The following is a 25,981-nucleotide window of genomic DNA, read 5'->3' on the forward strand; positions in this document are numbered from 1 at the left end:
TCTCACAGAAAAGATCTCTCAGTACAAAATTAAAGAGCATAAAATTTGCAAAAAAGGTCATTAACAATCTTTTCATAGGAGCAACCCTCATCAAGATATAAAGGTTTTATTCCTACTCATTTGTCTAAGAAGTCAACAAGATGCACTATTTTCACCCTCATTCCAATCTTGCACTTTGTGTTACAAGCCTGGAACTTTCAGAAGTCACATTTTACACCTTTTTTTCAACAAGAATATGTACCAAGGCATCAATTGGGGCAGTTGGGGATGGAGTTAGTGGAAATAATGTGAAATTTCCATAAGAGGCTGATTTATTCTTTCTGGATCAGGGTTTCAGATAATTATAGAGATCTGTTTACTGAATAGCAAATGTATTAAATTATCTTGTCACACACATAAAAAATTACATTTAACCCTTTTTTGTTTTTTAAAATAAGAGAGCTTAAAAACTTTTGTTTTTAGTGAATTTTTTTATTGTTTAGTCTCAACTACATTCCCCATCACACTAACACATCACAGTACAAGGTAGTCCAGCACTATTGCATTTGCATCTGTTATTAGTGTCACATTTTGTTTTACGGCCACAAGAAACCAACTCGAGGCAGGATTTTGAAGCAGGAGGAAGTGTAGTTCACGTAGGTACCCAACAAGATTCAGCATCTTTCTCCCATCCCCAGTTGCTGGGATCTGGGTATAATGGTATTGGCTGTAAAGAGGTTCCCCACACATGACCTGCTTGAGCACTTGAAGTTGGTGGGATCAGTTCCATGTGTCTTCCTTTTTTTGCAAATAGTTCTTTCCTGGCACTGTTTACGTCTTCTTTGCTGCTAGTACAATCATACATTACTATAACAAACTTTTCTATTGTTTTCAATTGCTGCTGTGTCATATCAGAGGCTGGCTGGGATAACTGCAAATATGGCAGTTGCTTCAGAGAAAGACTTCCATGTCTCCCATGCTATAACTTTACCATGCCACATGAAGAAAGACACGTTGTCACAACCTGTGAAGCTGTGAAAGAATGGGAGAACTTGAGTCTTACTATCTAGTGATGTTGCTATCACATGTATTGGGATGTATATGAACTTCATTCCTGTGCCAAAGCCTACCCATAGTTCTTCCGCTTTCATCTCCTTGAAAAAAGTAATTGCTAATACAACTACGTCAGTATCAACTGTGTATATGAGTATTTTTTTATGTCCTTTTTGAACAGCTTCAAGCAGCATGGAAAATCAACCTTGTATCAGCCTCCTCATAGGAGCACTGAATTAGTAGTGAATGATAGCTTTTGTTCTCTCTGACAATATGGGAACTATTGGTTGCGGTGTGTGTGAGAAAGCGAGCGAGAGAGCGCGAGGGAGGGAGGGAAGGAAGGAGGAGAGCGAGGGGGGCGAGCAACTCCTGACGGAGGTCTGTGTTCTCTGTGTGTGTGTGTGCACGCGTGTGTGTGTGTGAGAGAGAGAGAGAGAAAGCGAGCGAGAGAGCACGAGGAGGGAGGGAAGGAAGGAGGAGAGCGAGGGGGGGCGAGCTGTGTGTGTGCGCGCACGTGTGTGTGTGTGTGTGTGTGAGATCTGAGAGGCAGAGAAGGAGGTAATAGGATTGAAATCAAATCTGATGTTTTTTTAATTTTTATTTGGTGTGCGTTGGAAGAGGGGTAGTCTTATACGGTGAGTATATCCCAAACTCTATATTTTAACTGGAAAAGTTGGGGGTCGTCTTATACGCCCAGTCGTCTTATACGCCGGAAAATATGGTAGGTACACATGTGTCAAATACTAAGGTCTCCATCACACTAGCAATTTCATGCACTCTCACCATGCCTGTCCTGCAGACACCCCACCTCTTCCCCAGGCTTTTCAGTCTTTTCCTAGAATGGGGAAAGTCTGGATTATTTTCCCCAAGTGAATTTAATGCACCCTGAAGCCTCCATGTAGTGCTCTCCTTTCGCTTTTTCCTTTGTTGGGGGTGTGCGCTGTGAAGAGAGAGCTTGCTGATTAAAGGGGAGGGTGGGGTGGTTCTCCTTCTCCATGCCTTTCAAACCAAGGGGCTGACCCAGTCTAACATACTTTTGCTGCTTTAACCCCACCCCCCTCCTTGCCCACAGCTGCCTTATTTTTAAAGATAAACAGATGAAACTCGGGACCCTGAGAGCTTTTAAGTAGGGCTTTGGGTATGCCAAGCTTGAATCAGATCAGTTCATCCCTTGATTTTTTAGGAATTTTTAAAAAATGTTTCCCTTAAGCCATTGTCCTGATAGTCCACTAATGCGAAATTCCACCTGTTTGCATCTGTGGAGGATCGGTTTTCCTTTACTTTGATAATGTTGAAAAATGTGTAAAATGTGACCTCTGAAAGTTTCAGGCTTGCAACACAAAGTGCAAGATTGGAATGAGGGTGAGATATTGCATCTTGTTGACTTTTCAGACAAATGGGTAGGAATAAAACCTCTCGGTGAGGGTTGCTCCTATGAAAAGATTGTTAATGACTTTTTTGTAGCAAATTTTATGCTCTTTAATTTTGTACTGAGAGCTTTTCTGTGAGATTACAAGTAATAGTTATTATCTGAAAACTGGATTTTGGCTGTCATTTTCCAAGATGGCGGCAGTTATGATTTCCTGAGATGCCCCTATATCTCATTTTAATCTACATGGTCATAAATGCCACCATACCAAATTTCACACTTGTATCACAATGTGCATGATTTTTATGCTAAGCCGCTCTACTATATTGTTAAAAGAAATGACAGACCCATAAATGCATTCACATTTTAAAATCACATCTCTATTGGCCCTTAATAAAAATTTGCTTGTACTTTTCTTCATCATCATCATCATCATCATCATCATCTTCTAACAAGCAGCCTGCAGTCAGCTGGCAATTTTGACCTAAAGACCATGTTGTGTTTACTTACTGGCTTATCTTTGATAGTAGGGCTGGAGACACACAGATAAAGCTTTCCATCTTCTTCAAGGCAGGCATCAATCAATGCTTGAACAGAGCTCTCCTCTTGGAAAAGGAGGAATGCATAACCTAGAGAGAATGGGAGGGTGGAGTAGGGAAGGCTTGATTATAGTTAATGTTTTGCTCTTCATGTTTTCTTAAGCATGACCACAATCCAAACGGCTTTACATGTGTACCTGAAGCACGTCCAAGTGTGTTTTGGGACTTTGCTGATGTTTGCTTCTGTGCAACCCTTTGCACTGTTATCAGAACAGTTAAAGCTGTAAGTGTACCTATGTGTGAGTGAGGGGGAGTGACAGTGTGTGAATGAAGGAGTGAGTGGGATAGCTTGTGTGTGTGTGAGGGGGCATAGCCCCTGCAATCTCTGACAGATTACTCCAAAGGGAATGCAGCACAACTTGCCAACTCCTGTCTTAAACTGAAGGTTTTAAAACATTAAAACGTATACAAGACAAGTACAGGTGTGAGTGAGTGAATGGCGTGTGGGAGTGTGTTGTTTGTGAATGTGTGCACATGCATGCACCACCACCCCCGGCACCCCAGCAGACACCTAATGCAGTTCTTGGGGCCAAAAAGGTTGTGCACCCGTCTTAAATCAAAGCAAGGAAATAGGAATTTCCATCTTAAAACTGGTATTTGAAACTTGTGTTGACATTTCTGAACTAAACTTTTAAATTATTGCTGAGGTCTAATGCTTTATAGAATTGCAGTTTAGAAGATAAATATTGGTGATAAAATAAATGTAAGATAAAGAGTCATACCTCTCCTAAAAATGTATAGGGTCAGTATTACTGACTTCCCTTCATGGATAATATTGAAATATATGTTAAAGATGTTATAGACTTCTCCTTCCCCCAAAATTCTGCTTATGTTTTTCAAGTTATGCTCATGTTGGGGAGAGGGAGATGACAGGACACTTCCTTCCCTACACTATATTTTAGATACATACAATACGGTTTTAGGTATTCACATATAATACTAAATTCTAGTTTAGTTTGTATCATTAAATCAATAGCTATCCCTTTAATTAGCATAAGTCCCTCCCAAATGTTTCATGTTTAATAATTTCACACTTTACATATTAAAAAAGGTATTATATCCTGCCATTTTCCCTCTTGCTAAGAGCCCAAGATGGCTTACATGTGGCTTATATGTAATACTATTCAGCAATCTCTTGACCAAGCAATTTTTGACTGATCAGATGATCAACACTAATCATCTGCTGTTCTGCAATTACCAATCATTGGAAAATTTATCTGGCTGCCATTATATATATTATTTAATAAACAGCAATGACTTATCAAAAACACAAGTCCTATAGCCTTCACAGGACAAATCCCATTTTGTTCAGAGGGTCAGTCTAAGAATGCATTATAATACTTAAGATTAGAACATTAGCTTTGAGACACAGTACTGGACCGTAAGTTGAAAAGCCTTTTATACACAGACTAGCTGATATACCTAGCGCCCTAAGATATGTCTGTGAGGTAATCATCTTAAAGTAGTAATCCAGTGCTAGGCCTTTTAAACTTTTAAACGAATTAGTTTCCCCCGCCCCCCTCATCCCTGATGCAGGCCAGGACTGCCTTGCAGCGGCAGCTCTCCATGGCTTGTGTTTCAAAGATAGGTTTGTTGCAAATGAGGAATGCAGTATTATATAAAAATAAAACTTTTATTGCCTCAAACAAACATAGCTTCTAACTAACTTCTCTCCAGCCCTGACTGACTCCTGAGAGTGCTGAGTCACTGACTGCTGTGTCACCTCCTGATTGGGCGAGTATTCCTTCAATCAAAGTCTGTGTCCCTGACTTCCTCTTCCATCTAACTTCCTTTGTGTCTCACTTAGTTCTACCTATTGATACATCTTTCCTTTTTTTATTTTAACCAACAATACATTACAACTCCCATTTACCCCCCAAAAAAGTTAAACATAGTCTTGTAGATGGTGTGGCTTCTGTACCAGGCGACCTGCTCGAGTTCTTACTTGTTTTGCTATAGGAGATGTAGTTTCTCTGGGGTGATAAGCGGTATCATGGGTACCCCTAGGATGTGGGGACATTTCATCTATCTCCCCAGTCTCTCTGGCAGGGGATTCCGAATGACCTCTTGCCTGGAGGCCAGACTGTGAAGTGGGTGCTCTCTCCTCCTGGAATTGCTGTTCTTGGTTGTGGTTCTGCACACCTGCATTTGATACTAGTTGGCTGCTCCTCCGCAGATGTCTACGGTTTCTTCTGAAGACTTGACCCTCTGGTGTCACCACCTCAAATGACCGTGTGTTCACTTGCCTTTGTACTTCTGCCTTTCGCCATTCCTTGTTCTCTTGCCCTGCTGGCTGAATCCAGACTTGCTCACCACTGTGTAGATCAGGTAGATCTTTCGCTGACTTATTATAATAATGGGCCTGTCTAGATTTTTGTTCTGCTATAGAGTCAGCTCGTCTGTTATGGATTTCTGGCTGCAGCAAATTTCCTCGCATTGGAAGTAAGGTCTTAGTTCTTCGACCCATGAGACTCTGAGCTGGACTCGCATCCAAGCCTTGTGATGGGGTGTTCCTGTGGTCTAAGACAGCTAGATATGGATCTGTCCCAGCTTTCTTGGCTTTGACCAAAATACGCTTTGCTGTCTTGACAGCTGACTCAGCTTTCCCATTGCTCTGGGGATAGGCCGGTGACGATGTCTGATGATCAAATTCCCACTGTGCTCTGAAGGCCCTAAATTCTTCAGACACAAACTGAGGGCCATTGTCTGAAAATAAAACATCGGGTATTCCATAACGGGCAAAGTGTCCTTTAAGCTTTCTGATAATTGTTCGAGATCGGGTATCTAGCAAGGAGTCTATCTCCCAGAAATTGGAATAGTAGTCCACCGTTATGAGGTAGTCTTTGTCTTGCAACTTGAATAAGTCTACTCCTACCTTTTCCCAAGGCCTCCTTGGAATCTCATGTGGGTGGAGTGTTTCTTTTTGCTGTCTGTCACCTAGAAAATTGCAGATCTCACATTGTGCCATGTAGGTTTTCAGCTGATCATTCATGCCAGGCCTATATACGCATTCTCTCACTCTCCTCAGACAGCTCTCAATTCCCATATGTGAGGAGTGTATCCTTTTCATTATGTCCAAGCGCATTGCCTCTGGGATGATAGCTCTGTTTGCCCTAAAGAGAATTCCATCTTGCACACTGAGCTCCTCTCTCATTGAGAAATAGGGTGTAGCTTCCACTGGTAGCTGATGTTTGGTCTCTGGCCAACCATCCAGGACAATGCGTTTAACTACCTGCTCTTTGCCTTCCTGTATTGCTTGTAGGCGTGGCCGTGAAATGGGTAGATATTGCAGCATATTTATTGACTCTATGTCCTTTTCAACTGAACCATCTTCACTGGGCTCTGAGAGATATGCTCTGCTTAATGTGTCTGCCATTACCAGGTGCTTGCCTGGATGATATTGGATCTGTACATCATACTTCTGCAATCTCATCAACATCCTTTGAAGCCTCTTTGGGGCACTCAATAATGGTTTCCGCACAATGGTTTCCAGTGGCTTGTGGTCAGATTGGACATGTACTGTCTGTCCAAAAGTGAGCTGGTGGAAGTGTTCCATCCCAAAAAGGACAGCTAACAGTTCTTTTTCAATTTGTGCATAACCTCTCTCTGTTTCTGACAGTGCTCTACTGGCAAAAGCAATTGGTTGTTGTTTTTGTAAAAGGGCCGCTCCAAGCCCCTTTTGTGAGGCATCACATTGTAGGACTAGCTGTTCTCCTGGGCTGTAGTACTTCAGTACAGGGGTCTTGGATATAGTATCCTTAATTTTATGAAATGCTTGCTGATGACTCTCTGACCATTCCCATTCTACTTCTTTGTGTGTCAACTGTCGGAGTGGCTCACAGTCAGCTGCTAACCCTTTACAAAACTTCGCCAGGTAGTTTACCATGCCTAAGAATCATTGCACACCTTTCACATCCTCGGGTTGTGGCATCTCTCGGATTGCCTTAACTTTTCCAGGGTCCACCTTCAACCCATCTGCAGTCAGCAGGTGGCCAATGTAAGGTACTTCTTTCAGTCTTAATCTGGCCTTATCCTGATTCAATTTGATGTTCCTCTCTCTGCACCTCTCCAGAAAATGGCACAACTTTTTGTCATGATCCCTTGTTGCTTCTATTATCGTATCTCCTTCTCCCACAATTAGGATATCATCTGCGATTATCTTCAGGCCTGGGATGTTCTCTAGCTCTTGATTCAACCTGCGTTGAAACACTTCTGGGGCAGGGCTGATGCCCATTGGCATTCGTAACCAGCGGTATCTGCCAAAAGGGGTTGCAAATGTGGTCAGGTAGCTAGATTCCTTATCCAGTTCTATGTGCCAAAATCCATTTTTCACATCAAACACTGAAAAAACCTTGGCTTGTGATAGGTCACATAGAACATCGTCAATGGTTGGCAGGGGATAATGACTGCGTTTTAATGCCTTATTTAAAGGTTTAGGGTCAATACAAATACGGAGTTTTCCAGAGGATTTCTGTACAATGACCAAGCTGCTGATCCATTCTGTGCTAGTCTCTACTGGAGCAATTATGCCTTTGCTTTGAAGGCTTGCTAGTTCCTTCTTCAGTGGTTCTGCCAGTGCCATAGGAACTCTCCTTTTAGGGATCTTTACTGGTTCTACTGAAGGATCTACCTCAAGTTTCAATTTCCCTGCCAAATGTCCTTCCCCTTCAAAAACATCCCCAAAATCTTTCAGTATTTTCTCCATAGTCCAAATCCTGGACTGGTTCTGCTCACTGGCTTGTACAGCATTCAGGATGTTCTTATGTTGCACGTGAATCAATCGCATAGCTTGGACTGCTTTGCTTCCTAGCAGTGGTCTGTGGGCATTCCCTTCCACGATGATGAACTCTAAGCGATAGAGTCTATTATTCTTTGGACTGCGAATCTTTAGCCTGCACTTCCCCACAGGTTTCAGGGTACTGCTATTGTACATAATGAGCAATTGGCCACATGGTTCCAGATCTGTTTTCTTGTCTATTAGAGCTAATGGCAGCACATTGCAGGTGGCTCCACAATCCAGTTGGAAACGAACTGGGTGTTTGTTCAACAACATAGTGGCAAACAATGCGGTGGGGTAGGTTACCTTCTTCCCTGTATTCCCCACTATGTGGACATCATGATTCACTGGACCCAAAGTGAGGCTTAAAACATCCTCACAGTTTTCAGACTCATCGCTTTCATTCTGTATTGTTCTCACAGCCAGCCTATTAGGTTTCTTCTCACTCTTGCACTGACTTTGGAAATGGTTGGGTTTGCCACAACTTTTACACTTCTGTCCATATGCTGGGCACCTTTCTTTTCTCTTTTCGTGTTGTTTCCCACAGAACATACACTGTATTTTAGGCAGTCGTCTCTGAGGCTGCCGGCCCTGCTCATTATACTGACTTGACTGGTGTTGGACTGCATGCACCTGCACCTCATGGGTGCCTTCTAATGTCCTAAGCCTCTCTTTAGTAGCTTCAGCTGCCCTAGCAATCTCAGTGTTAAATCTGGCTCCCGCAACAGCCTCTCACGGAGATGTCGGTCTGTGGTCCCACAGACAATTCTGTCTCTGATGAGGGAGTCTGTGATAGCCCCAAAATTACAGGTTGTTGCCAAAGTCCTTAGTGCAGTAACATAAGCATCCAGTCTCTCTTCAGACCCCTGCTGCCTCATAAAGAATTGATATTGTTCCATTGTTTCATTTTGTTTAGGTATGCAGTAATCATCCAGCCCTTTTACTAGCTGTTGCAGAGTAGAAGTTGTACTAAACCCAAGAGTTTTGCATATCTCTCACCCCTTTTCTCCAATCAGATAATATAATAACTTTACCTTTTTGCTTTTCTTCCTCTTTTGTGAAGGCAAGATCCAGGTACAATTCAAACTCCTCTTTCCAGTTCTGCCAAGCTTGAGCCAGATTAGGCCCAGTGAAATCCAGTGATGGGGGGGCTTTCAAACCTCGCTCCATAATCCAAAATCTCAAGCTGTTTTTTGTTGTTGTTGTAAATGGGTCCTGTTAGACTTCTGACACCATGTTTCAAAGATAGCTTTGTTGCAAATGAGGAATGCAGTATTATATAAAAATTAAACTTTTATTGCCTCAAACAAACATAGCTTCTAACTAACTTCTCTCCAGCCCTGACTGACTCTTGAGAGTGCTGAGTCACTGACTGCTGTGTCACCTCCTGATTGGGCGAGTATTCCTTCAATCAAAGTCTGTGTCCCTGACTTCCTCTTCCATCTAACTTCCTGTGTGTCTCACTTAGTTCTACCTATTGATACAGCTTGCTTGACCATCTTCTGCTCAGGGCTCTTGGCAGGAGCTGGGAAGCCTCCAAGGGCAGCTGGGTCGAAGGCCTGCACCTACCTCGGCCTGCACTGCTTGCCCACCAAGTGCTCCAGCAGGAGGCTATACTGAAGCACCAGGGCCGCCCTGAGCACTTGCCCCCTTCGTCGGGCCTACTCAGGCCTGAGGAAGAAGCCACTGCTATGATTTTCCTTGCCCCCACAGAAAATGAAAACTACAACTCCTGGCATGCCTTTCACCATGGTGCCCGACTTGCCCAAATGGGAAGTGTAGTCTGGCCAAACTGGTCCATGCTGCACTGTGCAACTGGTGCCCATAGGTAGGATGTGGGGGAGCCGGCTGACTGACTGATAGTTAGTTCGGTCGTTGCTGTCGGCGATGGGCCCAGAGCTGCAGCCTCCTTCCCTCCTGCTCCCAATGGTGCTTAGTGACCGAGGCAGCCGGTCCTAGGCACTCTCCCTTCAGGCCCAGGATGGCGAGCCACTTCCACATGATGGCTGCCAAAATCCGCAAAGTCTTCCCTCTCCAACCCAAGGGTTATTTTTTTATTATTAAATTCTTTAAAAATACTTAAACCCCCAAATTCCGTGGTTTTAGATTTTTCTGGTACATTGTACTTTATTCCAGAACACTTTTATGAATCATACATACATACTTCTTTATTGCGATCCATAGATCCATAAAAAGAAAAAAAAACCAACCAAACAAACAAACACAAGAATCAGACATGAAATCATACAGTTAGAGCTATTATCAACTTTAGTCTAATACACAAAGAGCTCTGATCCTGGCCGCCACTGTAAGAAATTTAGCAACAGCCAAAGTTACTCTTGAGGACTTATCTTCCAGCAGAAACTTAACATAAAATTTGTCTGAACTTCTGGACAGTTTGCTCAAGAATGGGGTGATCATAAGATGGCGGGCCTGATTATAAAAGCTACAGGACAGAAGGATATGCTCCATCGTCTCCACCTCCGTATTCCTACAGGGGCACCGTCGTTCCTGATAAGGGACACCAGCATATCTGCCCTGAAGTAATTCAATAGAATAAACATTGCATCTGGTCTTGGAGAAGGCAATACGATATTTAGCGACCGACAAGTTCTTTAGATAGTCAGCCAGCTGAAGAGGCCCAATGTAATGAACGTGCAATGCACTGGGAGAGCAAGAAACATGAGAGCGAGCGCGTAAGTCGCAGAAGGCTATATCCCACAGTCTTTGTTTGACAGCTTTAAGAGCAAAATTCAAGCCCAGATTAAGGAGGAGGGAAGAGGAGAGACCTATTGAAGCTGCCTTCCTGGCAAGAAGCTTGGACCAGCTGTTCACATAGTTGTCCTGAGCCAGACAGGGAAGCAGACCTGAGCCCCTCCCAAAAAGACTAACTTCCATCCAAAATTTTAAGGCAGACCACCAAGCCCTAAGCGAAAGAGAGCTTTCCCCGGTTTCCAACAAAAGTACAGAATTAGGGACACACTTTAGGAGTTGAAGAAGGGTCCTCAAAAACCTTGTCTGCAGCCTATCTATCTCAGATGTTAATCCCCCTATCCAGATATTGAAGGCATATAAAAGCTGGGCTGCAGACTTGGCATTAAACACTCTGATGGCAGACGGTATAAACATTCCCCCTTTAGTAAAGAAAAAGCATGTTATTGCAGCTGAACTGACTGAAGCTTTATTAAGGGTGGCCGATCTATGGGCACTCCAGGACAGGGTATGATTGAATAACAGCCCCAGGTAAGAGAAAATTTTCACTTGTTCCAGGATATGCCCATCAAGGGACTACCGACGTTGAGAAAATCTATTTTCAAAGACCATGACTTTAGATTTCTCAAAATTAATTTTCAGATCATTGGTCAAACAAAAGTTGGAGAATTTCATTAAAAGATGTTTCAAACCAGGTCTAGAGCGGGAGAGAATAACAGCATCGTCTGCGTAAAGTAAAATAGGAATTTTCCTTGCGCCAAGTTTGGGCAAGTGTCCTTCATGGTCAGACAGGGCCTCCTCAATATCATTTATGTATAAGTTAAATAGTGTAGGTGCGAGGATACAGCCCTGTCTTACTCCTCTAGACATAAGAATTTCATTTGAAAGCTGTCCCTGTGTGCCACATCTAACTTGCATCCTGCTGTCGCTGTATAGAACCATTATAAGATTAAGAAGTCTTTTGTCCACCAGGATTTTATCTAATTTCTCCCATAGTTTAGTTCTAGGGATGGAGTCGAAAGCGGACTTCAGATCCATGAAGGCGACAAACAGTTTGCTACGTAGAAACTTAAGATGTTTCTCGGCTAAGTGAAAAAGAATCAGACCATGATCAGAAGTGGAGTGATTCTTTCTAAAGGCAGCTTGGGCCTCCGTGACAACATTATTGGCCTCGAGGATGTCAGTTAGTCTATTAGACAGAAATCGAGCATAGAGCTTGCCTATTATTGAGAGGAGGCTGATAGGTCTAAAATTCCTGGGATCCTTTGGATGTCCCTTTTTGTATATTGGAACCACAATTGCGTGTCTCCAACTGTCAGAGATTTTGCCAGATTGATTTATAATGGTAAAAAGGGCGGCTAACAAAGGGGCCCACCAATCCTGATTGATTTTAATAAATTCAGCAGGGATAAAATCTATGCCGGGTGCCTTACCCCCTTTAAGTTGTTGGATTAATTCGATCACTTCCTCCTTAGAGACTGAATTCCAGGGGGGGAGGAAAAAGAAAGTGACATCCTGCATATCAGCCTGAGCTGATTGTATAGTGTCTGGGTCGGTAAAAATGGCTCTGAAATGATCCTCCCAGACCTGAGCTGGAATTGTGCAACTAGGTGCTTGGCAGTTGGATTGTAAGGCGCCTGACACAATCTGCCAAAACATTTTTGAATCATTATTCAAGGAGGCATTTAACAGCAGGGACCAGGAGTTTCATTCAGCTTGGCATCTTTTTTGGGCTATGAGGGACTTATATTGCTTTTTTAGCTGAAAATATGTCGAAGGGAGATAATTGTAGCCCGATTTTCTGTAGGTTATATAAGACTCCCTTATCTCATTTTTCTTCAGGTATCATTCTCTGTCAAACCAAATAGGGCCCTTATAGATCGTAGGGGCAGTATTATCTGGGCACTTTTATGAATCCCCTCCCACAGTTTCCATGTGATATATGTGTATCAATCTCTTACCAATGGGGGTAGCCTAAAAGCTGCAGATACTGTTTTACAACATTTTCCTCTCACCTTCACCTTTAGTAGGAGGAAGGGATTTTCAGGCAAGAAATCCGTAATTGCCTCGGTTTCCTCTCCTTCGACAATGGTCAGCCATTTTGGGGGGAGGCTAATTTTTAGTGCACACCTATCCTGCACAGCTGTAGAGGTATACACACATTTACCAGACTTTCTGAAATGCCAGCATAACTTACCACTTCTCTCACAATTGCAGCACTGTACTTTGACTTGTGGAATGTGTTATCACTATAAACATGAAGGATAAAGCACACATGACCTTTCAAATTCCTTCTTCTTTAAATACAACATTATGCAGTGGTGTGTAGCAATTGATCATGTTATAAGCACAGTGGAGACTGTGTTATACTTGTTATCATGTGGTCACGGACCAGCAATCGTATGTGAAAAGGATACCAACACAGCAGTGCTTTGGACTGGAAATGCAGGAGGTTGGCCTCAGTTTGGGCATTACTGAAGTCAAGTGGGCAAGGATGCAAATTCAAGCTTTGTATATTAAGAGGATATAATGGAATTTGAAATTTACATTCAACCTCTAACAGAATTCCAAACATCACTCTGAGCTACTTGGCAAGTACAACAGGTATGATCCAGTAGTTCAAAAACAAAAGGCCTTCTCATTGAATAGGAAAACTTTATATCATAAAATTAGAAACACTGCATGCAATGCAGTTTAATGCACTCTGCTTAAGTTTTAAATCCAACTGTGAAGACTAATAGTAAATCTTACTAACTGACAAGTGTAGACTAGTTTTTAATGCTGTTTATACTTGAAAAATTGTCTTGCAACAATTTGTCGCTCTAATAATGCCCATCTGCTATTCAAACATTTGGATCGAGTCTGAATATGCTCTCTGAATATGCTCTCTAAAGTTATTACACAAAAATGGGAAATTATATACCATTAACATCACCACATTCTGAGAGTTGATTCTTTCTTACACTAGTTCCATGTAAGGCCAAATCAAAGAAGACACCAAAAAACATGTTTTTGTATGAGTAGGAATCTGGCTTCTATTGCACTGTCATGCAAATAATAAGCATAGGAGGAAGTACTCTCACTAGATAAGACTGACACTGAGGGTGTCACCCTTAAGGGTGTGGATATAACACTGTAGAAAAAATGCAGGTTGCTTACCTGTAACTGTAGTTCTTCGAGTGGTCATCTATGCATTCACACATATGGGCTTTGCGCCTGCGCAGAGACCGAACCGGAATCTTCTATAGCTAAATGGAACGTTTTTGGCGGGAACCCCTCCCCCACGCCACTGCGCATGTCCCTGGGGTTCCCGCCCTTACCTCAGTTTACAGGAGTCCGACATTGTGCCCCCATAAACAAGAGTGTAATTAAATAAAGTACATTCCACATACAATTGTGTCATTTGTAAGTCTCACACCACCAAGTGGGGATGGTGGGTGGGTTGTGTGAATGCATAGATGACCACTCGAAGAACTACAGTTACAGGTAAGCAACCTGCATTTCTTCATCGTGGTCTCTATGCATCACACATATGGGCGAGTAGCAAGCTGACATACCTTGGAGGTGGGTTGGTGCATCATCTCAGGATCTCTGAAAGCACTGTCCTCCCAAACGAGCAGTCATGTCTTGCACGGGTGTCCAAACTGTAGTGTCTAACAAACATGGACGGAGTGGACCACGTTGCAGCTCTACAAATGTCTGTTAAAGGCACACCTCTGCTGAACGCAACAGATGTTGCAACGGCCCTAGTAGAGTGAGCTGTCACAGGCTTCAACAGCTCTAGTTTTGAAAGGGCATAGGCCATTTCAATTGTCTCCATGATCCAGCGCGATAACCGCTGGCATAACACAGGGAGTCCCTTAGAAGGCTCTCCATAACAAACAAACAATTGATTTGTTTTTCTAAAATTTTCTGTCCTAGCTTTGTAAAAGGCAAGAGCTCTTCTAACATCGAGTGTATGTAAGGAGGACTCAACAGGTGTTGCAGGATTTGGGAAGAAGGCTGGTAAAGTGATATGTTGGGACAGATGAAAGGTTGACACTACCTTTGGCAGGAAGGCAGGATCTGTGCGCAGCACAACCTTGTCCTTGTGGAAGATAGTGTAGGGAGCATCTATTCTGAGCGCTCTAAGCTCACTTGCACGTCTCGCCGATGTAATGGCTACTAAGAAAACAGTCTTGAATGTTAAAAGCCTAAGGTCTGTTACAGCCATGGGCTCGAAAGGTTTCCTTGTCAGTGATTGCAACACGACTGACAGGCTCCATGGCAGAACGATGTTCTTTACTGTCAGTATCGTATTCTTAAGTCCTTTTAGGAATTTTCTGGATGTTGGATGTGTAAAAGGTGAAAAACCATCCATGCCCCGATGATAGGCCGTAATAACAGCTAAGTGGACTCTAATTGAGGTGAGTTTGAGTCCCTGATGGTAAAGTGTCAATAGGTATTTGAGAATCAATGACAAAGGGCAAGATTTTGGTGCTTGATCGTTTTCTAAAGCAAACTTCTGGAATCTTTGCTACTTTGCAGCGTAAGATTTTCTTGTTGAAGGCTTTAGTGATGCCAACAATATATGGTCTACAGTTAAGTTTTCGATATGAGGAGAGAAGTGGTTGTTATCCTCCATGCCGTCATCTTGATGGTCGACAGATTTGCGTGTCGAACCCTGCCCTGGTGTCGAGACAGCAGCGTCGGTATCGACGGGAGTCTGATGTAATTCCCGTTTGATAGTCGAAGAGCATGGGAGAACCACATCTGTCGGGGCCACCATGGTGTGATCAAGATGCAGTCCGACCTGTCTGTCTGGATCTTGGCTAGTACTTTCGTCAACAGTGGAAAGGGTGGAAAGACGTAAAGAAGTTCTCCTTTCCAGGTTCTGGTGAAGGCGTCTCCTAGAGAGTTTCTTCCTTTCCCTGCTCTGCTGCAGAACTTGGAACAGGCTGCGTTTTCTTCGGTAGCGAAGACATCGACAGCAGGTCGCCCCCAGTACCGAAAAAGGTCTTCTCTTGTCTCGGTGTCGAGCTCCCACTCGTGGTCGACGTGGAAGGATCTGCTGAGGGAGGCTGCAATGACGTTCTCCTTCCCCGCTACGTGGATCACAGTCAGGTAAGTATTTCTCTTTATGCACCAATTCCAAATTCTGTGTCATGCCCTGCATGGAAGTGGAGTCGGGAGATGAGGGGAAGCTGGCAGAGGCCGGACCCAGTGCAGAGGGGCCTGGCTCAGGTGATGAGAATAGACTGGCAGAGGCTGTGGCAGAGCCTCAGGGAGAGGAGCCAAGGCCAGCAGGAACCTCTGCCAGCTCTGAGGGCCTGATGCCGGCAAAGACTCTGGAGGAGCCGCAGGGAGCTGAGGAAGAGACGGAAAAGCCCGGTTTCAGCCAGTTACGGGTGGAGAAGGCCACCAGACGCCGGTCTAGCCGTCTCCAACAGAAACGCCAGGCAATCAGAGATCAGCTGCGAAACTCTGACTCAGCACTCTGACTGAGGATAAAAGAGCAGCCGGGAGCCCTGCCAAATTGTCAGAGATTATCTGAGTTCTTCGGCGGAAGCTTTGGCTCTTAGATCTCTTGACCACGCACCTTGCTCCAGATACCGAGTTCCTGAACCCAGCCTTGACTCCCGGACCCCGTGACCACGTCTGACTACTTCTGAACTCCTGTTGCGACCTTGGACTGCTTTTGACTACGTTTTGCCCGTGCCTGCTCCCGTGACTCCTGGACTGTATCTTTGGACCTTGTTGACCGTCGGCCGTGCTTGACCTTGGACTGAACTACTGTGCCTCCGCTTTGCCACGCTCCCTGGACCCCGGACTGGACATTGACCTCTCTGTAAGCCTGAATCTTGCTCCACCCCGTCTCTCTTTTGCCTTGACTTTTCAAGTTTGTAACTGCAATAAACTCACTGTTGCTAAGATACCAGCTGTGCTCATTTGTCTTTGTCAAGCCATTTGGCGGCTTTCCCGGACATTCTGAGTGCCGAGCGGTTCAGAGGGTGTGATCTTGTTCCACTCTGTCTGTTGATGTAGGCAACTACGGTGGTGTTGTCCGTCGCGATCAAGACGTTCCGACCTTCGATAACTTGTGCGAAGGTCTTTAATGCATTCTCCACCGCTAAAAGCTCCAGGTGATTGATATGATGTTCCCTCTGGGAAGGAGGCCAGCGGCCCTGAGCGGTGAGGGAGTTGCAGTGCGCTCCCCATCCGGTCAATGAGGCATCTGTCGTGATCGTTACCGAAGGGGTTTCTTGTTGGAACGGGATCCCTTCTAAGAGATTCGCCATCGAAAACCACCATTTTAGGGATGCTCTTACTTGACAAGGGATGGACAGATAAGTTCGGCGAGCATTGCGCCGAAGGTCGAAAGTTCTTAAGAACCATCCCTGCAAGATCCTCATTCTGAGTCTTGCAAGCCTTATCACTGCGGTGGTCGCTGCCATTAATCCTAGTAACCTTTGGATTGTCCATGCCGAGACTTTTAAGCAGCTCTCGGTAGCGATGACTAAATCCCGAAGGGTGTCTGCCCTGGTCAAGGGCAGGTATGCTCTCCCTTCTCGCGACGAAAGGGTTACCCCTATAAAGTCCAACTTCTGTTGTGGAGTCAAGATGGATTTCTCCTCGCTGACCCATAGGCCTAACGAGTCTAACAGGTTGAGAGTGGTTAGTATATCCTTCTGGAGCGTGTAACTGTTGTCCACTACCAGAACCCAATCGTCTAGGTATGGGTATATGTAAATCCCTTTCTGTCTTAGATGGGCGCACACCACAGCCATCACTTTCGTGAAGACCCTCGGTGCTGTGGCAAGCCCGAAGGGAAGAACGGTGAACTGGAACTGGAACACGCCGATTGAGAATCGCAGGTAAGCTTGATGCGACTTCCTGATAGAGATATGGAAGTACGCATCCTTCAGATCCACCACAGCGAACCAAACCCCTTTGTGAAGCAGTTTTAGAATGGAAGTAACTGTTGTCATACGGAACTTTTTCAGGGTGATGTATTTGTTTAATTGCCTTAAGTCCATGATCGGTCGAAGACCTCCATCTTTCTTCGGGACCGTGAAGTAACGCGAGAAAAACCCCTGGTTGACTTCCTCTGCGGGTACGGGAGAGATGTCTCCCTTTGCTAGTAGGGTTTGTACCTCGAGAAGCAGAGGAGGGGACGGCGCTGTTACTTTCACCCCCGAAGGAGGAGGGAGGACATCGAACTCGATGGCATACCCCGACTTGATGATAGTGAGCACCCAGGAGTCGGATGTTATTGACTCCCATTGATGGTAAAATGGTGCTAGGCGGTTCGCAAAGGGTGGCGGGTCTGGGGCAAAGGAGTCAAACTCGCTGCTTTTTATTGAAGTCAGGTTGACGCTTGTCCTGTTGAAAATGGCTTTTGTATGGCCGCTTTCTTTGGAGTTGCTGCTGTTGTTGTCTTGGCTGTCCTTGATAATGAGGACGCTGTTGCTGTTGTTGTCTTGGCTGTCCTTGATAATGAGGACGCTGTTGCTGTTTTTGTACAGGTGGCCTCGTCCACCGCCTCGGTTTATACTGTCCAGAGGGAGCAGAAAACCCCATTTTCTTTGCCGTTGTGCGAGCCTTGTAGATCGAGTCCAACGTCTCGTCAGTCTTACTGTTGAACAAGCCCTCCCCATCGATAGGCATGTTTTCAATCCTGGACTTGGTCTCGTAAGTAAGATTGGCCGATCTTAGCCAGGCATGTCTTCTCAAAGATATGGCCCCCATCATACTCTTTGAGTGGCAGTCGACCTGGTGTCGTGCTGTGGATAGCTGTTGTTTGGCTATGGCTGAGGCTTCAGCCTGAAAAACCCTAGCCAGTTCTCTCTTGTCCTCCGGGAGGTAATCACATAGTGATCCCACTTTGTCCCAGAGGAAGAGTTGATACCGAGCCATGGTTGCTTGGTAAGTTGAGGCTCTGATACCAAGAGAGGCCAAGGAGTAAATCCTCCTGCCTGTGAGATCTAATTTCCTGCCCTCTTTATCCACGGGGGCGGAATGGGCTTTTTGCGACTGGCCTTGAGCTGACTCTACTACAATAGAGTTGGGTTTTGGGTGTTGGACTAAAAATCCTACATCCCCTTTTTGTATACGATAGAGGGTTTCCAATCTCCTCGATGTAGCTTAAGTAACGGCTGGTGTCTTCCATGATAACTGCGCTGTTTGTTTCAGAGCAGGGGGAAGAGGGATAGCAATAGCTAAGTTGGTTTTGGTGTGGAATACATCATAGATGGGATCGTCCACAGCTTTGTCTGTTTGTTGAATGTCCAACCCGAGTGCTTTGGCCATCCACAACATATGATCGGAGAATCTGCCCATATCGTCCGATGGTGATGAAGGGTCTTGTGCGTGTATGGCATCGTCTGGTGACGGTACTGACGGTGTAACCGACAGTCCGGATTCGGAGTCGGAGGGGTAATTGTCTTCAGGTGAAGATAGAGTAATCAATTGGAGCTGGTGTTGTGCAGGATCTATTTCTTCCTGTTGTGTCGGTACCATGGCTGTCGCCGCTGGCGGTATCGAAGAGTGACCTTGGCGCCGATGAATCGACGTTGGGGAAGTTTGGTGAACCGAAGGTGGCGCTAGTGGTAGTTGGCATACCCTAGATGTTGGTGGAGGCTGGGCAAAATACGCTTCAGGCGGGTATTGGTAGCCATGATCACTTTGAAAATATCTCTGTGGTCGGTAGCAATCCCAATCATAATAGTCATGTCTAGATTGGGGCTCAGAGTACTGGGAAACCCTGTCCCATTCACACCTCGGTGTACGTCTCGGCGAGTGTTGTGACAAGGGAATAATTTCCTGAGACTCTTGAGGCCTTACGGGCTCTCTAAATGAGGCCGCTGAGGCGGAGTCACGTAGTTCACCCTCCGACAGGCTGGGAGGATGTGTCGGTAACGTGGTCGTCGGTACCGATTGAGATTTCGGCGTCGAACGAGGCCTCGGTACCGAAACGGTCGTCGGTACGGTAAGAGGACTTGACTGTCGGGAAGACCCTAGAGAGGGTTTTCCGTGTCTTTCCTCTTCTTCTTCCTCTCCATTTCAGAGGAGGACTTGGGAATCCGGGCCTTTTTTGTGATCTTCTTGGCCGCGGAGCTCGCCAATGACCATCCAGGCGTGAGGGGTATCAGTGCCCTACTAGTCGCTCTGGATTCCTCGCACACTTCGGTGCTGCGGTCAACAACGGACTTATTTGGTGCCGTTTTGTCCATTTTTGCGGTGTCTGTAGCCCTGAGGGCTTTATCCCACAGGATGGCGCGAAGACGGTCAGCTCTATTCTTCCTGGTTTGCTTGGTAAATGCCATACAATGGTGGCAAGCTTCTACTTTGTGGCCTTCGCCCAGGCAAAGAAGACACAGGGAGTGTCCGTCCGTAGGGGGAAGCTTAGCTCCACACTTAACACACTTACGGAACGGGGCCTTCACTGCCATGCGGCTCAGGCACCCGCGACCGAAGTCGCTGAAGAGAATTCTATCTAACAACAATTTTTTTTTAATATATAGATAAAAGAGAAAGGAGAAGAATATGAGGGGAAAAGTCGAAGAAAGAAGGAGATTGAAAGATTTAAAGAAGAAGAATAAGGACAAACGCTAGAGATTCGGTTTACAGGTCTAAGCACAATGGCGGACGATGAAGAACTGAGATAAAGGCGGGAACCCCAGGGACATGCGCAGTGGCATGGGGGAGGGGTTCCCGCCAAAAACGTTCCATTTAGCTATAGAAGATTCCGGTTTGGTCTCTGCGCAGGCGCAAAGCCCATGTGTGATGGATAGAGACCACGATGAAGAACCTACAGTGTTGCCATGAGCAGTTTTTACAAGTTAATTGACAATTTTCTGTAGCTCTTATGAATGTAGATCTGTCTGTTGTAGCTTCTGTGTATAACCCAGGTCAAAGTGTGGTTTCTCAAATATCCCCATACAGAGGAGGAATTGTGGGGAAAACAAGAGGCTATCTCACATGTGAACTAGCCCTGAAAGTCTCTCCAAATAATGGCTTTTATTTTAGTGAAAGAAAAGCAATACCTTTAGGTGGAAAATAGGATTTGCTTTCTGCTTTGTGAGGCCAGTCAACCACCAGAGGTCCAAATCGTCTGAAGCTAGCAGTAATTTCATCTAAAAATTTGATATAAATAAATCCAGTTAACATATTAGCTTGCATTTCCTTTCTTAATCCTTTTTATATTGTATTTTATATTATGGTTTTATACTGTTGTTTTATAATTTGAATGGTTTTAATTTTTGTGAACCGCCCAGAGAGCTCCGGCTATTGGGCGGTATAGAAATGTAATAAATAAATGAATAAATAAATATAGTTACTTCTGGACCACTTTACTTCACTGTTGTAGTTTTAAAAAAACAGCAGTTTCTTGCAATACATAAAATAACCATTTTGAAAACAGTGTTTTAAGAACCCATTCCCAGCTTGCCTCGAAAACCATTTGGGTTTTACAAGCGTTTCTGTCAAATACTCATATGGGGACATGTGAAAGGAATGTTTACAACACCCCAGATGGTCTTCATGTTCCCCAGCATCACCAGTTCCCCAGATTCACAAGCAACCCCCCATTTATCTTTGCAAAGAGAGTAACTGGAGGCGGGGAGGGCTCACAGCAGGCTTCCCCCCTGCTGTCCTGAACTTGAAGTTACGTTGTGTCATTTCAAGTCTGGCAGGTGTGTCATGATTCCCTCCCTCCTGAAAGACATTTGCTTGCAGAGGGAAGTGTGCACTGGCAGGGAGGCTAAACCTCATTCTGAATTGGCCCCTGCCTTGAATGAGTCTGTGCCCAATTTGAAATGAAGTGCCTCTTTGCGAGCATTGGACTTGACATTTCCTGCACAGTTCAGGCTCTCTAATTTAACAGGTGAAATTATAATTATCTGCTAACTTCTCAGGATTTTAAGAATAACTCTATTATAGATATACAACATTTTGAATGCCTTAATGGATATTGTTCTCAAGACACATATAGCGAGACAATGCAAAAGTTGCAACGATAACAAATCAACGTGTTTTTATAAACCGATCCTGTGCACTAGTGTCATTGGGGGCATTTTCTTGCTGTTTATAGGGAAAGTAGGAAAAGTGGAGGCTGCAAGCCATGGAATCAAGTCTCCACATTTGTGATTACTAAACTGATTAGATGAGCTAATTATTAGCAATAAAATGCTGAGCTATAAACTTATTAATAATCATTTCTATTGTTCTTCTTAGTGATTCCTTTTATTTAAATTCTTCTCTTATTCATCACCAACAACGCCCGAGAAATCTGCCAAGGCAGAGCAACTGGCCCAAAGCTACCCAGGGAGTTTCATGGCTGAGTAGGGATCGCCTGCCCTCACCCTGCAAGTAGGGACTGCTCCCACCCCATGAAAAATGCTTTCCCTGACAGTGAAGATAAAATCAATATTATTGTTCTGAACATTGGGACTTACCTTCATCAATGTCTGGAGGAAGGCCACCAACAAATACTTTCCGTGAGAAACGTTCTATCCGTTCTCCATTCTGATGAGCAGAATAGCAGGTAGATGAATTCAACACACCCACTTGCTCACTGTGACCATCATCCAACAAGCCATCATCTATTGGAAAGAGAGAAGAACGGCCTGGGGTGGTGGTGGGCGGAGTGGGGGAGAGAAAGAGAACAGTAGATAGTGTGAGCTAGGAAGTCCTTACTCAAGGATCAGTTTAGCAACTAATGACAAAATTAGGCACCAATGGAAGCTTTTCTCTTGAGGCAAATAGCAGCTTCTGGTGTGTGTGTGTGTCTGTCTGTCTGTCTGTGTCTGTGTAATTCATTGGGACCAGGCTAAAGGAGAAAAGGCTTAAATGTGATTCAAATCTGGATTTCCTCCCTGTGCGACTGTTATTAATTATTTAAAATACAGAATTAGGCTCTATCTAATTTCTATTTACTCATCCTAGGGAGACTCTTGAACCAATGTCTGGAGTTGGATTCAGGATGGATGAGGCTGAAGGCTAACCTAGACATGGTAGAGGCTAACCTAGACATGATAGAGGTACTGATGACATGGAAACCACCTACCCTGGATGGAGGCTTGCAACTGGTCCAAGATGGGATTGCACTCTCCTTGAAGGACCAAGTATGCAGTTTGGGAGTATTCCTAGATTCAGTGCTAGCTGGGGAAGTTCAGTTGGCAGTGGTGGCCAGGTATGAATCTGGTACACCAATGCAACCGTATCTGGAGAGGATGGGTCTTGCTTCAGTTATCCATGCTTTAATGAAATCCAGGCAGGATTACTGTAATGAGCTCCTTCCTTCCTGGGATGGGGGAAGGGACTCCTCATTGGGTCTCCTTATGATATTATAACACCAATTTGAGAAGACAAGAGTTCCTGCTTGCTATTAAGATGAAATAAGGGAAACACTGAAGAAGGAGAGGACATTGACAAGAGGGAGATCTGGCTATAATGGGCTCAATAAGACAGGCACTCTTGTGAAGAAAGAAAAAAAGTTTGTGAATGTGTTCCCACATTCAGAAAATGCTTTCTTTTTGCAATCAGATGTGGGGTGGGGAGTTGCCCTTGTCAGGGTGCTTCGCTTCCTAGCAAACACCTTTTATTTTTTTTAAAGGCTGTTTTATGTTACACTAAAATAAGCACACCCACACCTAACGCTCCTTCTCTCCTCCAGCTGTTTTGGCTCCCTGCTCCACCCTTTTGTGCTTGTCACATCCCTCCACTGGTCTCCCTAGTGTCTCTTCTTCAAGATTCCTACCAAAAACAAAACAAAAAACCCAACAACAAGCCCATCCTGAGGCAGAGAAAGGATGGCAGTGGCACTAGCGTGATTGCCAGGAGTGGCAAGGTGGGTTTTTTTTTTTTTTGCTGTTCTTTCTGGCCAGCTCTCTAGCCCTACTGTCAACCCATGAAAAAATCTCCCTGCTGGGTTTGGATGGCACACTAAGCCACCCTGAGAATAAGCTACCCTAAACAAACCTATTGCAATCCATGGGTTCTCAGGGTGGCCTGTTTGTGCAAAAATACCCATGATGGGTATTGGATGTCGCAATAAGTCACTCTGGGACCATCCACAATGACAACTCACCATGGCTTAGCATGATGTGTGAACCCAGTAACAAGGGTCTAACTACCATATTTCTTCGACTGTAAGACGCCATCAATTGTAAGACACATACTAATTTCAGTACCACCAACAGAAAAAAAAAGCTTTGATTCTAAGAATAATAATCGCACCAGCGATTCTAAGGCACACCCCGTTTTTAGAGATGCTTATATGGGGGGAAAAGTGCATCTTAGAATCGAAGAAATACGGTACTTCAAAACCAACAGATAAAATTGTATGTAATAGAGCCCAAATCTGATTTGGAACAAATTTGTGCTCTGTAAAGTGGAGACATGGTAGAAGAAAAGAAAGACCTAAAAGGCCTTTCAGTACCTTTGCGCATTTCACTTAGCTGTGAATAGCAGACCTAATGGCTGCTAGTAGTCACTGCTGCATATAATATACTGTAGTAGCAGACTCAGGCGTAGCATTCAACTGGAGTACATAGAAACTGGTGAGTGTGGTGATATTTGTGAGGATGTGTTTGCTCTATCCAATGTAGTGAGTCATCAAGGAGACAAAAAGCACAGATAGCTGTTTTGGCCCAATACAGATGTATTTGTGTATGTTGGAAAACACCAAATCTAGCTGTCCAGGAGAGAGTTCCTGAAACAGGAAGATCAATTTCTACTACCTGTAGGTAGGATTTTACTTTGGGGTGGGGGGTGCAAGGCAGTACCAATAAATAATACTACCCAATTTGGCTTCGTTGACTTTTTAGTTAATGATCACTAAAAATTAATCTTCAGCTTTACTAACATAATGATCCCCACATTTCCATTTACTTCTGTCTGCCTCAAAACAGACTTGTGTTTCAGTTAACATCTAGACAGATTCATGTAACACATTCAGGCTCTCGCAATACTGATATATCATGTAACATCTCAAGCAGTGCAATCCACACTTTTCTACAAATATCACTCCTTCATTCAAGGCATTTCCTGGGACTCCATCTTTCCCTCTATCTAATGGCAAGGTAGCTATCACTCACTACCACAGTAAATCTCTCCCTATAAAGTGGAAAGTATGTGCGTGTCACGTATATCCTGAAATGTTTACCCACTTCCACATATAGTACTGCCTTAATACTGTTCACCCAGACAGGTCTTCGTGTACATGGATCAGAAAAAATCTAAAAACATGAATTTTGGGGTTTTAAATATTTTTAAAGAATTTAATAAAAAACTAGGTTTATGCCTACAACTCCCAGCATGCCTTGGGTGGGAGGTCAGACTTACTGGCCTTTGGCGGCCATTGTGATTCCTAAAGTCAGTCCCAAGCAGTCAACGCAATTCCGCATAAAAGGAAACAACCCACATAAATGGGCAGCATCCATTTGCAGTGCCTCTTCCCACCTGCCATGTGTGGTTTTAAAATCATAACTAGAGGGGGGCGGAGCTGGACGCCATGAGGGGTAAGACTTCTTTTTGAGAGACTCCCGGACGGGGGGATCTGAGAACTCAATTATCTCATTTAAAAAGGCATGGGTCTCTAATGAAAATTAATGGAAATGACTATGACTTTTAAGCGAGGGTGAAAATGTTATTTTTGGAAGCAGAATCAGTATAAGGAGTGAGGAAATTAGCCCGGTGCTCGGGCTCGTAAATCAGTCGGGTGGAGCGGAGAGCGGAAAGAATGAAGTGAAAGCAGAGTGTTGTTTATGTTGGAGCTCTTCCATCGCCTGGTCTGATAAATTACTGTGAAATATCTGGGATGTACGAATAATTGGCAATAAGTTCACCCATTAGAAAGTATCGAAAGAGGAAAGTGGCTTTTATGCAGGGAAAGAGAGACGATGTTGAATGTTATTCGGGACATTAAGCAATAATCATAAATAGATCTATGCCGAACATTAGAAAATCAAAAAAACCTCCTGGAAAAGCTACTTGGCAGCGAATACGCCCCTCTAATCATAATCTTGCCCGTCTTGAAAAGGTGCCAACAGAAGAAGTTATACAAAGTAGTGAGAGTGGGAGTGGAAGTGAGAGCGAAAACGGGACTGACAAGATGGCGGAGAAAGCTGCACGGCGCCAACTTCTATGGAGGAACTTAAGTGTTTGATATTGGATAGCAACGCAACTCTGATTAAAAAGATGGATGAACATTCGAAGAAGGCAGATAAGTGGATGGGGGTGCTGGCTGACAAGATTGCCCAGAATGACAGAGCTATAAAGATGCTAGAAGTTGAAGTAAAATCATTGGAGAAAAGGCAGGATGTCTTTGAAAAAAGCTGTGATGTGAAGTTCCAGGATCAAGAATTAAAGCTGATTCATTTGCAAGATCAAGATTGCAGATCTAATGTACGAATTAAAAACTTTATTGAAGAACCAGGAGAGGATCTGAGAAAAATAATTGTGAAGTGGTTTAAAGAAATGATGCCTGATCTGGAATTAAAAGACTATGAG

At 44.2% G+C, this 25,981-nt stretch overlaps 1 protein-coding gene across 9 annotated transcripts in view; it reads right to left on the reverse strand.

Annotated features, from left to right (window-relative positions):
• The window catches only part of CPEB2 (cytoplasmic polyadenylation element binding protein 2), an 88,065-nt gene that overhangs the window by 13,098 nt on the left and 48,986 nt on the right, over nucleotides 1–25,981 (reverse strand). For all 9 annotated transcript variants that reach the window (XM_063135510.1, XM_063135508.1, XM_063135509.1 and 6 more), the window contains 3 exons: nucleotides 21,925–22,095; nucleotides 20,515–20,604; nucleotides 2,912–3,030 (listed from right to left, as the gene is read on the reverse strand). In XM_063135510.1, coding sequence (XP_062991580.1) covers nucleotides 2,912–3,030; nucleotides 20,515–20,604; nucleotides 21,925–22,095 — 380 coding nt within the window. The remainder of the gene's footprint in view (nucleotides 1–2,911; nucleotides 3,031–20,514; nucleotides 20,605–21,924; nucleotides 22,096–25,981) is intronic.

This window comes from Elgaria multicarinata, chromosome 10 (assembly GCF_023053635.1).
Source record: "Elgaria multicarinata webbii isolate HBS135686 ecotype San Diego chromosome 10, rElgMul1.1.pri, whole genome shotgun sequence".
NCBI classification, from domain to species: domain Eukaryota; kingdom Metazoa; phylum Chordata; class Lepidosauria; order Squamata; family Anguidae; genus Elgaria; species Elgaria multicarinata.